This window comes from Gossypium hirsutum, chromosome D13 (assembly GCF_007990345.1).
Source record: "Gossypium hirsutum isolate 1008001.06 chromosome D13, Gossypium_hirsutum_v2.1, whole genome shotgun sequence".
NCBI lineage: Eukaryota > Viridiplantae > Streptophyta > Magnoliopsida > Malvales > Malvaceae > Gossypium > Gossypium hirsutum.
The window spans coordinates 37930245-37942794 of record NC_053449.1 but is presented as its reverse complement, the minus strand read 5'-3'; the positions used below and the strand labels follow the sequence as shown (position 1 = coordinate 37942794).

Genomic DNA, 12550 nt, shown 5'->3' with positions numbered 1-12550 from the left:
CATTTTCACAAAAACCCATCTTCCAACTAGATTTCAAGACTTAGTTTCCACAGCACCACCTTGAGTTTGAAAGGGGATGTTAATGTGATATCTTGCATAATTAATTTATATCATATCATATCATTCCTTATTTGTATCTAATTTATTAGCACAATATCATATCATATCATATCATATCATATCATATCATATCATATCATATCATAGCATATCATATCATATCATATCATATCTTTCCTTATTTGTGTATCTAGTTTCTATTATAAATAGGCTATGTAACCTAATGTAAATCAAGACGCAATATTATTACTTTCACACAGAAATTCATTCCTTTTTCTTTTTCTTAAGTTTATAAGAAAATCAATTAATTAATAAAATATTTAGAAACCTAATTGGATAAATTAATTGGGAGACCTTTTAAAAAAATTCTTTTCTTTATGACACTTGAATTATTTAAAATTAGATTTGATAAATTGGAAAATGACATCATTTCAAAATAAATATATATAATATAATAAAGAAAATTTTATAAAATAAATTATTAATGTATTTAAATGTGTATAAATCTATAATCTTAAAATTAATCGTATTTATTATAATAAGGCTAATGAGTCTAAAAAAGCCTCAGTAAAAAAAATCAAAAAAATCAATTGGACCCTTGAGTCCTCAATCCCTTAAAAAAGTTAATTGGACCCTTCTATTTACAAAAACTATCACTGACTGGTTTGATTGTTAACAATTGATGACATGATAGAAAAAATTGACCAAACCGCTCCACCTAGCAACACACATGGCATTTTGCTAACGTCGAAAAAACATTTTGAATTAAAAAAATAAAAATCTGACATGAAAATTTACACTTTGACCTATTTAATTTTTACTGGGAATTAAAAATGAATTTAATAAAAAAATTGTCGATTAACCTTTCCTGTAACACCCACCCGACTTGATCATCGGATCCAAGATGTGAAGGTTCATATTCATTGTTGAAGCAACTATAATTTCATTTCAATATCTAAAAGGAAAATCATGCAAGCAATTAAGTTTTAAAACTTCTAAAAACATTATTTATCCAAATTCAGGTTATAAGTAAGCTTACGAAAACTCTAATGAAACACCAGTAACATATAATGGACCAAAATGTAAAAACAACCAAAACTTGCGACACTAAGGGTAGTTGCATGACATCGCGACTTCAGAAGGGGGTAAATCACAACCATGAATATAGTGGTTTGATGTCTCGACTTCAACAGGGGAATGTCGCGACTATGAGAACATTTTTCCCTAAATTTTGCATCATTTCTTTCAAGTTTACCTAACATCAATCTCATTTGGTCTAAAGTGACCTAAAATCCCACCTCATCACATTATGAGACATTCAACATAAGGTCCAAATCTCATCCTTGACACATCTAAACATCTTTAAACATATGATCACATAAATATACATATTCATTCTAGTCTCATGCATCACACTTTGTTATTTGGCGTGCAAGCAATACCTCACAATTACAAGCATACATATATAAAATGAGCAAACATACCATTGTATCACTAGATTAGTGCATGTACATACCATCAAATATCATTGACACATTTAAAATACAACCATTACTACCATAAATGCCAAAACATCAAAATGAACCTAAAAACCAACTCAAGACATTGGTACATGCCATCTGCTATAAACATATAAAAATCTATATAAACTCTATCGAGTTGAGAGTTGGGTCCTGAATGTTGTTGCACTCCTTGAGTCCTCAAAATCTAACATACTTGTACACAGAAATAAATAAAACCGTACATTGAGAAATAGGGCTCAGTGGTGCTAACATGATTTAAAGCATTAATTAAATTTAACCAAACACCAAATACACATAATAGGAAAACCAAATGTTATCTAAATCTTAATTGCATTTCTTGTCTCGTGAACTTAACATCATTTTTGCTTATTGTGTTAATAGGTACGAAAAGAGTTGTCTTTCCTTTCTCCACCCAACTTATTTCTTTTGGCGTGAAGTTTTCATTTGGCTTTTTAGAGTTTCAGGTTAACTTTGATAGAAAGTGATCACACATTTTTTTAATATTATTGAGTTTGATTACTCTTTAGAAATTACAAGTGATGAAATCTTAACTTTTTTTCTTTGCCTCTTAGAGTTTGTTTATTTTTATTACAAATGCATAATGGTGAGGGTTGATTTTACTTTATCAAATTTTTGTTTGAGTGTTTTTTACATTCAAATTCTTAAAATGGTGCGCACACATAGTATGGAAGAGGAGAATAATAAACATCGGGCAAAGCAAAGATGTCGCATTTGTAAAAAAACCCGTACGAACATGTTGTCCCCAATGCCACTCAATCTTCTATTGTTCATGGGATTGTTGGGAACAATATTGGTTCAAAAGATGTAACACCCCTAACCCGTATCCGTCGTTGGAATAGGGTTACGAAGAATTACCAAAAAATTTTAACATAAAAACATTCATTCTCAAAAATTTCATAAATCATATCATAGTCCATGCAAACACTTGCATAACGTCCTTTTCTCGAGTCCTCGAGGCCTTAGAAACACTTTAGAAATGATTTCGGACTAAATAAAAAACATTTAGAACTTCATGGAAAAAGATAAAAAAAATTCATACTACAGGGGTCACACGATTGTGTGACTCACATAACTGAGATACACACTCGTGTCTCAGGTCGTGTGGGCATTCGAAGTAGGGACACACGGCCATGTTCCAACCCGTGTCCGTGCCCGTGTAACTCTCTGACTTGGTTCACACGGTTAAGCCACACGCCCATGTGCTAGGCCATGTAAAAACTTACAAGGGACACACGACCGTGTCGCATGACCATGTGTCACACACGGATGAGACACACGTCCGTGTCTTAAGCCGTGTGGACAAAAAATGGGCCACTTTCAAGCCATTTCTTTCACCCAAAATATGTTCATACATACAAGTCATTGTACCTATTTCAAGCATTAAAAAATATACCTAAAACATGCATAATAAAGCTAGATCAATATGATATTTATCCATACAACTAATATGCCCAAAAGGCACCTCAAAGCAAGCACTCAACTTAACAACACATATACATAATTGATCACCTTGCTACCATTTTAAAACATGGCATGCTTATCTTATACCTTGTCATTAGAACTTATCATTTGAACTATAGTTTTCATGCATCCCAAATATACATATGTCTAACTTATACATATTTGATCATAACTTATCCATATATATATAGTTTAATTTCATACCAAGCTATACCATAATTGACCACATGCCAAAATCACATTCAATCATACCAATTTGGTTATTCAAAACACAACTTCAAATGACCATTTCCACTCAACAATCAAGGCCATCTAAATGACACAAATCTAACCATATATAGATGGTTCCAACAATAAACATGTATACAAAACATATTTCAATCATGCACATCTATTCAAAGCCTTACCAAAGCATACCATATCTTGACCATGTTGAGGTCAATTCATCATATATCACTTTGGCCATTCAAACATGCTTTAACACATTATCAAATTAACACATACCAACAAGGCGCCAAATGTACCAAGGCTTCATCACCCAAAATGAACTATACATGCCAAACTCATTAACTAACATTCAACTAATCATCAATCACAAGTCCACCTACACATGCCATTATAACCTTAACCAAGACATCAAAATCTACCGATATAATCGATGGATAGTGTGATGAATCTTCGACAAGCTTCCAACCCGATCGAGCTTTCGATAACACATGTCGGACCTCAACCATCGGTAGGACATTCAAGACCAGCACCCGAATCATGTAAACCCTAATGACATGTCATTTGCATCTTACAAATTCCTCAGGCTCAAACGGGGCTCGGTAGTCGCCATACGTCGTTGAATTTCTATCGTTTCATGACATAATAAATTACATAATAACATCTATATATTAATTCATGTACAATAGAATAGCACATTAAATAGTCAATTTAACTCACATTTAAGTGCTTATAGTTCATACGAACTTACCTGGCTAAATTGCAGAAATGTCAAAGTATAGGGGCATTTTGGTAATTTTCTATTCTCAATTTTCCACCCGATCTTCATCTAAATTAATAATTTCAAGCAATCTATTAATTTAGACAGTAAAAAAATATTTTATGCAATTTAGACTTTTTTAAATTTTTACAAATTACCCCTAAAGTTTTACTTTTATTCAATTTAGTCCCTAAGCCTAAAACATGCAACTTAACCATTTTTACACAAAATCGAGCCTAACTAAATACTTATGGCATCCAATACAGCCCATTCATGCAAAATTTTCACATAAAATCCTTATACTTTTACTATTTTAACAATTTAGTCCCTAATCAGAAAATTCATCAAAAATCACTTAATAAAATAATTTTAAATAACAACTAATATTTCAAATTCATCATTTAACATTTAAAATCATAAGGTTCATCAACGAAAACATTCAAAATCTTTAACAGTTTCAAAACCGAAGGTACAGGCTAATTGGACCTAGTTGCAACGATCTCAAAAACATAAAAATCATTAAAAACGGGGCTAAAATGACATACCATGCTAGCTTCAAAGTGAAAGACAAAGCTTCAAAACCTTCCATGGAGTTTTCCATGTTTCAAATTTGGTGAAGGAAACATGGACAACATGATAATGGATTTTGGTTTTGTTTTGTTTTATTTTAATATACCAAATTACCATTTTAACCTTGGTTAATAAATAAATAAAACACCAATTTCAAGCCCATAATTGTCCACTAACTCCTTGAATGGTCTAATTACCATTTAATTTCCTTTTCCTTTATTCAATTAACCATTTAATCACTCAAATCAAATAGTGATCAAATTTTACATCTTTTACGATTTAGTTCTTTTTAATTAATTAACTATCGAAACATTAAAATTTTTAAATGAAATTTTAATACCACCTTAATGACACTTTTTAAATATTTATAAAAATATTTATACCACCTTAAATAACTTATAGTTAATGGTTTGTATTCCTTACCCAAGAAAATATGCACAATCTTCGAATCCTACTAAGAGAACTCAAAGAAATTTCTACTATCAAGGTTGAATGTAGGAGGAAGAAATTTTAACTTCTAATTTGTTGAATAAGGTCGATTTAAGGTTTAAAAAGGTTCGTTAGTTTATTTTTCTTTTACCGTTGGGTGTTAAAAAAATGTAAATTTTCATGCCATAAATTTTTTTTGAGTGAAATTATTTTTCCATGTCCTCAAAATGGCATGTGTGCGACCAAGTGGTGCATTCCGATGAATTTTTTTTGTCATGTCATCAATCATTAACAGTCAAACTGGTCAATGATAGTTTCTGTTAATGGACAGGTTCAATTGTTTTTTTAAGGAATTAAGGGTTTAATTAAGTGCACTTTTTTTTTATTATGGCTCAATTAATTTTTTTTTGTATTGAGAGCTTTTTAGATCCTTTAGCCTTATAATAATTTGAATGTACCCTAAAATTAAAGCCAATAAAATTTTCATTAAATTATGGAAAACTTTTTCCACAACGAATCAATAAGGCTTCATTTGGATTAAAAAAACAGAGGCAGTTTTCATTTTTTTTTAAATGATCTTTGGAAATTTTAACTATGTAAAAATTATAAAACAATAAAAGGTTGTTTTTATTATTTTCACCAAAGTTGTTTGAACTGAATTAGACTGGTTGGACTGGGAATTGACTAGGTATCGGTCCAGAAAAAAGCATTAGATCTATTCAATCTAGAACCGTTATAGCTGAGCTAAAACTAGTTGAGCCATATTTTTAATTTTTTTTTATTTTGGGTAAACTATATCCAAGTTCCATAAATTATTAGTAAGTTTATATTTTGGTCAGTCAACTTCAAAAAATTACAAAATGATCATTGAACTATTTGAAAGTTTGCATTTAAGTCATTCAATTATTCAAAAGTTTTTATTCAAGTCATTGGGTTGTTAAGTTTTTTTAAAGTTTGGCTAGCAAAATCCATACGATAATTCGGCGATTGATACGATGAATCAGTTCCCATTCATGAGTAGAAGAACATACTTTAGATCCAAGACAATTTGTCGATTAGTGCCGAAGATGGAAGAAGAAAGCTTTTTGAATTTTGGTTTGCAAATTCATGACGTTCAAAGTTGTTCCGTGAAAGAAAATTGAATTGGAGAAGAGAATGAAAAGGAAAGCTTTCAATTGATGCAAGTGTTGTGAGCAAAGAATGTCATACAACAATGATTTAACAGTTTGGTAACTTGAATGAAAACTTTCAAATAGGTCAATAGTATAACATTTTAAAGTTGAGTGATCAAAACGTAAACTTACTAATAATTTAATGACATTTGGTGTAATTTACCCTTTTATTTTTTATGAATTTTTTAATAATTTATTTAATCAAACCGATTGGACCGACAACTGGTAACCTGGTTAGACCATTAGTCTAGTTCTGAAAACCTTAGTTTTCACTAAAATGTTTTGTAAAAGTGAAAATAATGAAAACAACGATATTTAACTTTAAATGAATTAATCATGGTTCAAACCCATATAAAAGCAAAATTATTTTTTAAAATATTATATCTAATACCCTAATTCGAGTCCATATAAATTTAAAATTATTTTTATTTTTCGTAATTACCAAACATTCTTTGACTGGGGTTGGGGGGTTTTGGGCTTAACTTGTTGTATATTTCAAGGCTTTGTGCCCTTTGATGTAACAGGCTTTTTTTAGCAAAAAAGTAAAGTTGCTTAATTCCTTATTAACATTAGGTTTCAGATTTAAACTTGGATAATCTGTTTCTTCATCCCTTAGAAAATAATAATCATAATAATAAAAAATAATTCATAATTATTGAATTATGAAGCTAGCAAGAGAAAATTATCCGTAAAATGTTTAGAAGTTCAATTAACCTGTTATAACTCACTGGCCTCCTTGAATTCATGGCAATGTCAATTTGTAAGAGATAAACAATATTCTACACCGTGTATTAGAGTTCTTCAAGAGGACAATGCAAACTACAATAATATCGAGGTTCTTACAATATTATACAGACATTGAATATCTATAAAACTTTATTTGTTGCACTAATAGCAAACTTTTATTTGTTTACAAATGGTATAATTAAAAAAAAGAACTTAATGGCCATTTTTAAATAATTTGAAGATAAATGCATCAGATTGAGACACTGTTTGGAATTCCCTTGCCCGTAAGTCCACCTTCACTAGTTGGATACAACAATGTGTATGGCATATTGACCGGACCAACACGGTTCTTCAACTGCTCATCGTTGTTCATCTCTACAATCCGTTCCTCTATCCCGGTAAGCCGCTTCCCGAATTCATCGAAAGCTGCAAGTGGGGTTTCGTCTGACGTCCATTCAGGGCTGGCTCTCTGCCCCAGATAAACCTCATCTGACGAATGCCTTGATAGGATTTCTATCAAGGATATTCCCAGGAGTGTCTGCAGTTGAGCAGTTATTGTTTTCAAGAAAACCTTGTCCGGGTTGGACTCTAGTTCTGTGTATTCTGGTGTTCCTTTCTCAGGCATGAACCGACGACTTATAGTCGGTCGGTTCGGGAGGTAGCCTGCATAAGGATATTGGCCAAAGTTAACTGCTGCATGGAGAGCTGAAGCCACCCATATGATAATGGTGCAAGAATCGATCAACTCTTCTCGAGTCTGCATTTTAGGCCACCATGGCTCGTCTTTCTTGTCGCCATGACCCTCCTCTCGGAGTTCTTTCCACCAGGCTTGAAGTTCAGGGTCTTGTTGGACCATTTCATCGGTCTTGTAGTAGAAGGAGCAATAATCTCTGACCCATTTTTCAATTGCAAACCAAATCTCCAGTCCATCAACAGCATATGGATAATCTTTTATCAGCAAACGAAGACCATGTGGTGAACTCTTATCATCAACTGCAACTCCTCTGAATAGAGAAGATGAAAACATGTTATTTCCATAATCGAAAAGCTTTATATACCCGTGTCCATCACGTATTCGGACATGGGTGCAAGGGCATGACTCTAAGTACAGGGAAAAACTATTTGTATCCGAGCTTAATGTACCTTTTCTTGAGATCTCTAGGAAGTGCCTGGTCAAGCAAATTCCAACTCTTGTAAATCACTGATGACATTTCCATTGCATACTTTCCAGGGAAAACTGTTAATTCCAGGACACCACCTCCATTAATCAGAATCTGCCTAGCAAAGGCATTGATGTTCATCGTGTCCCGGAAGTGAGGATAGAGAAGCTTATAAATTGGATGAACCACACTAAGTTGTCGGTTCGTTGCAATCACGAATGGCTCCATTGCTGCATGAGTGTTCAACCTGTAAGCAGATTAAAAAAACCATAAACATAAACCATCCTCTTAGATCAAAGCTAATCGATGCATACATGCTATTTTATAAATTCATACCAATGGCTTATGAGTTGATGAACTCCAGAGTCATTTACAGCAACATAAGCTTTAGCCAACTGCCATATTGAACCCTCAACTCCATGTTCTGCAGGTGTGTAAACCTTGCTAACAGCACCTAATTGATCCCCGTTCGGATGTGGCAAACTCAATTCAATCACCAATGGCTTCAAAGTGCCATCATTGCGTAAAAGCAAGATGGTTCGAGACGCATAAGTCTTGGTTGTCGTAGTGTTTATCCTCCGCAGGTACGGCATAAGTGAATCATGATGATCCAATATGAATAACCTGTTGGTTCTCAGTGCCTGTTCAACCAAATCCTTTCAAGTTAGACTGATTTGAAAAGGATAAACCAGATAACATTAATTCTGGGGTATTCGAATTCTCACCTCTTCTACTGTTAGTCCCTCTAGGTTGTGCTCAATGTGTTCCTTGGTTATGGCACTGTTTTGATTACCATATACTTTAGGATCTAGGTTGCTTGTTGGAGGAAATTCCTGAAACCAGAGAATATATATAAATATTTAACATATGGTAAATTTTAAGAATTGAACAGATTTCCAGATAAAAAATTACTTGAAGAAGACGGATTATAACAGGGTTAACTCCAGCCAGCATTTCTCTGGCAAATTCTTCATCAGTCCTCCATGCAGTCTTACTGTCTGCTCCAATTCATTAAAAAATATCGAAGTAAGTAAATGGTTGGAATCAACAATAAAGATATTTAACTCTGAAATTAGCAATACATTTAATGCAAACCTTGAATGACTTGAGGCACAGGAAATTTCAACAGTTGGGCTCCATCAGTTCGGAAAATTTCTTTGAGCATCTCCAAGGGGATGTTGTTGATGATATTGTCAAGCAAAGGTCCAGAAGGAAGCTTAACTCCACCATAGTAGAGTTCAAGAACATCCTCCAATGAGTCGAATTCGTTGTGAGTTTTATCAGTTAGATCTTGAAGCTCTGGGACTATGAATTGAACTATAGATTTCAGTGCATAAGCAAGGAAATCCGACATCTTCAAGTGTCCAAATCGTTCATCTCTTGGAACATAAATGTTTAAGCTCATCAAAAGTGGTATCCTACTCTCAGTCTTGGGATCTGTTCGATTATTACAGTAACAGCAAAACCTTGTCACAACAAATTCAATGATCCATTCATTCTTAACCCACATATATTTGGTATGGGATCCTCACCTGACTTGGTCGGAGGTCTACCAGTTCTTCCCCTACGAGGATAGGGGTACTTGGCAGAACCTCCGAGAACCGGGCGGGCGTATTCGGGGCCCTTGTCGGGGTTCCCCAAATCATTGTAATAAGCATAGTCATAGACACGATCCCATTCTTGAAGCTCTCCTTGGCCATTGCCTCTCAAGGCCATCAGCTCTTGTTCTCTGTATTGAAGCAGCGGCTTCGGCATGTCATGCGGAAGATACGTCTAAAAAAAAACCAAACATTTTAAACTACGATTTTAGCCAAAAGAAAAACTGAAACTCCCAAAGAGAAAAACAATCGAAGAACTGACCTTGTTAGTGAAGAAAACTCGAGGGTTATCGTATTTCTTGTCGGGATAAACCCAAGAATTGCAGACAAAGTGAAACCGACCATGACCTGGAACATGTTCGAGAGTGAGAGTTTTGAGGTAGAACTCACTGTGATGATTGTTTTTAATGAGGAAAGCTCCGGGTAATCCGATTTCCTCCTCGAAATCAAAGTTAACGTCGAATTTAGATTCTCCGGCCACTGCCGATGTTTCTGTAGAGTTCCAGTCCTCCAAATATGCTTCTTTCCCCAGCTTTCCTTGCAACCCATTATCTAAAAATATAAAACAAATTTAATTATTAGATTAGGACTAATATTAATTAGTGCTTGACATTTCATATGAAAATGCATTTTTTACTGTTTACTGCATTATTATTTTCTATGCTCAAAAAAAAAAAAAAGTTCAATATTTTCATCAACAATGATAAAAAATTTCCTTGAGGTTAAAGATGATATGTACATGTCAGTGTATAAAAGGGAAGTGGTCGTTAATGAAGAAAAATAAAATAACTATAAACTATTGATAGCAATGGCAGGCTTTTGTTTTGACTTTAAGAGACAAAATAACAAATATGCTTTGATAAAATAATATTATTATTTTTCAGCTTCTTGGATGAAACAAAAATAAAAAGGAATTCACCAGCATCGACATGTTGAGAACTGATAAGCTGAAATGAAACTCTTTTGCCTAACAGCTCATGAAAGCCATCAAGAAAAGATGCATGGAAGTCATTGAAATCCAAAACATTTTTCTTCATCAAAATAACAGTGCCTTTGATCTTTTCCGGTTTCATCTTCTTGTTCCCATTGTCGTCACCGGCTACGGCGTGGAGCAAATGGCTCAGCATCTCCGAATAACACGAAAAGGAAAAGGAATACAAGGACGGTGGTGGTGAAAGAATATGTTCGAAACTTGGTTTAATTAAATGTGAAGACTTGAGATAAAAAGGGGTTGGGGCTTTGTAGGAGTATTTATAGAGAAGAAGAGGTTATTGGGAAGCTTCATCATCTGTTCATATTGGGGGTAGTAGTTTCTGTTAATTTTCCTTACAATCAAAGACTTGGGTTTACCTTTTTGTTTTAATTAAGCCACTTTGGTCTTTTTAACCTTATCTTCTCTCATATTCTCTCTTTGAAATGACTCACCAATGAAGCCAAGTCCTTTTTGGAACCCCTCCCAAAATAAAATATAAATCTATGAAGCCAATTCATATAAATAAATTGAGTGTGGGATCTAATGGGTGCTTTTTTTTTAAGTAAAACTTAGTTAATCCTTGTTTTAATTTTTTTAAAATCATATAAGTTTTTTTTAGTTTAGGGTTATGGACCCAAGCTAGATTGTAATCTAGAAACAGGGAAAGATATTTTTAGATATTGTATTTATCAATATAAAATTGGGTATAAGAATTCTACTAAAATACTATATCATATTTTGTGAAAACAGTAATAAAGAAAGAAAAATTATAGACGAGAAATCTTTGAATAAATCTTAATATAATTTGATAATGTATCATGTGATAAACATTGATAAGTTGTAGTTAGATAATGGGGCACACCCTGTTGAGTTAAAGTGAATAACCTAACAACAATCCATACACTTAATGACTCGTAGATGAGCTGTAGTACGGATACTTGTATTCAAAAGTTAGATTTCTTTTAGAAGGAGATGGGACGAAGGTGTATGAAAGCTTGTCATCAAAGTATCAGCATAAAATTTTGGTCATGAGCTAATTAAATTAATTATTAAGGGTTATTTAGAGCCATGCGTACAGTAAATAAATTTAAATTTTTGATGTAAAACTGTTTAGTTGAAGAAAAGAAAATTGATTAACGTTACTTGTTTTCATTCTAACATACACAACTTTTATTTTAAATCATTTGGATAATATACTTAAAAACTAATGTTAATTTTTTTAAGTTGAGCAGGCCTTGATTTTAATATTAAAGTAAAAATATTTTATTTTTAAACTAATAGGAATTTGATGAGAGTAGTTTAGTAAATAAGAATAAAATAATATTTTTAAAACTTTTTGAAGGTACTTATATACATATCACACTTAATCACTCCTTTTTAAAATTCTGATTATTCTTTTAAATTTTAGGCTGATGTTAGAAGTATATATAATTTTTATTGATTTTACTTTAAAACACTATAATGAATGGCGTAAAAGTTATAAAATAGGGACTTATTTGACTAAAAAAATAATTTAAGGGCTTGTTTAAACAGTGAGCAGTAGTTGAATAGCGGAATAGTTTTTATTTGTTTTTCTTTAAAAACAACTTAATAAAGAAGTATTAATTACAAAGGATTACTGAAATCAAAATGACCCATTTCATTGAATATCTTTTATTTTTATTATATAAAATAGAAACTTTGATTTAAGTTGTAGTCGTCTTTGATGGACAGACAAAGTCTTTCCTTTTTTTTCTTGGTTTCACCGTTTCTTAATTTGTAAAAAAAAAAAAAACCGAAAACGTGGACGACTAAGTCAATTAAAAGATAACCAAATAATAATTTAAGAATAGTAAGAAGGCAATGTGCAAACTATTATTTTATAGAAACCAA

At 32.6% G+C, this 12550-nt stretch overlaps 1 protein-coding gene across 1 annotated transcript; it reads right to left on the bottom strand.

Annotated features, from left to right (window-relative positions):
* Positions 1 to 7082: 7082 nt before the first annotated feature.
* LOC107919998 (probable linoleate 9S-lipoxygenase 5) lies at positions 7083 to 10928 on the bottom strand. The gene is given in 9 exon segments (NM_001327165.1): positions 7083 to 7951; positions 8091 to 8354; positions 8444 to 8748; positions 8833 to 8940; positions 9020 to 9105; positions 9203 to 9544; positions 9640 to 9880; positions 9968 to 10257; positions 10625 to 10928. Coding segments are annotated over 9 exon segments (2598 nt in total). The 5' UTR covers positions 10833 to 10928; the 3' UTR covers positions 7083 to 7197.
* Positions 10929 to 12550: the final 1622 nt, after the last annotated feature.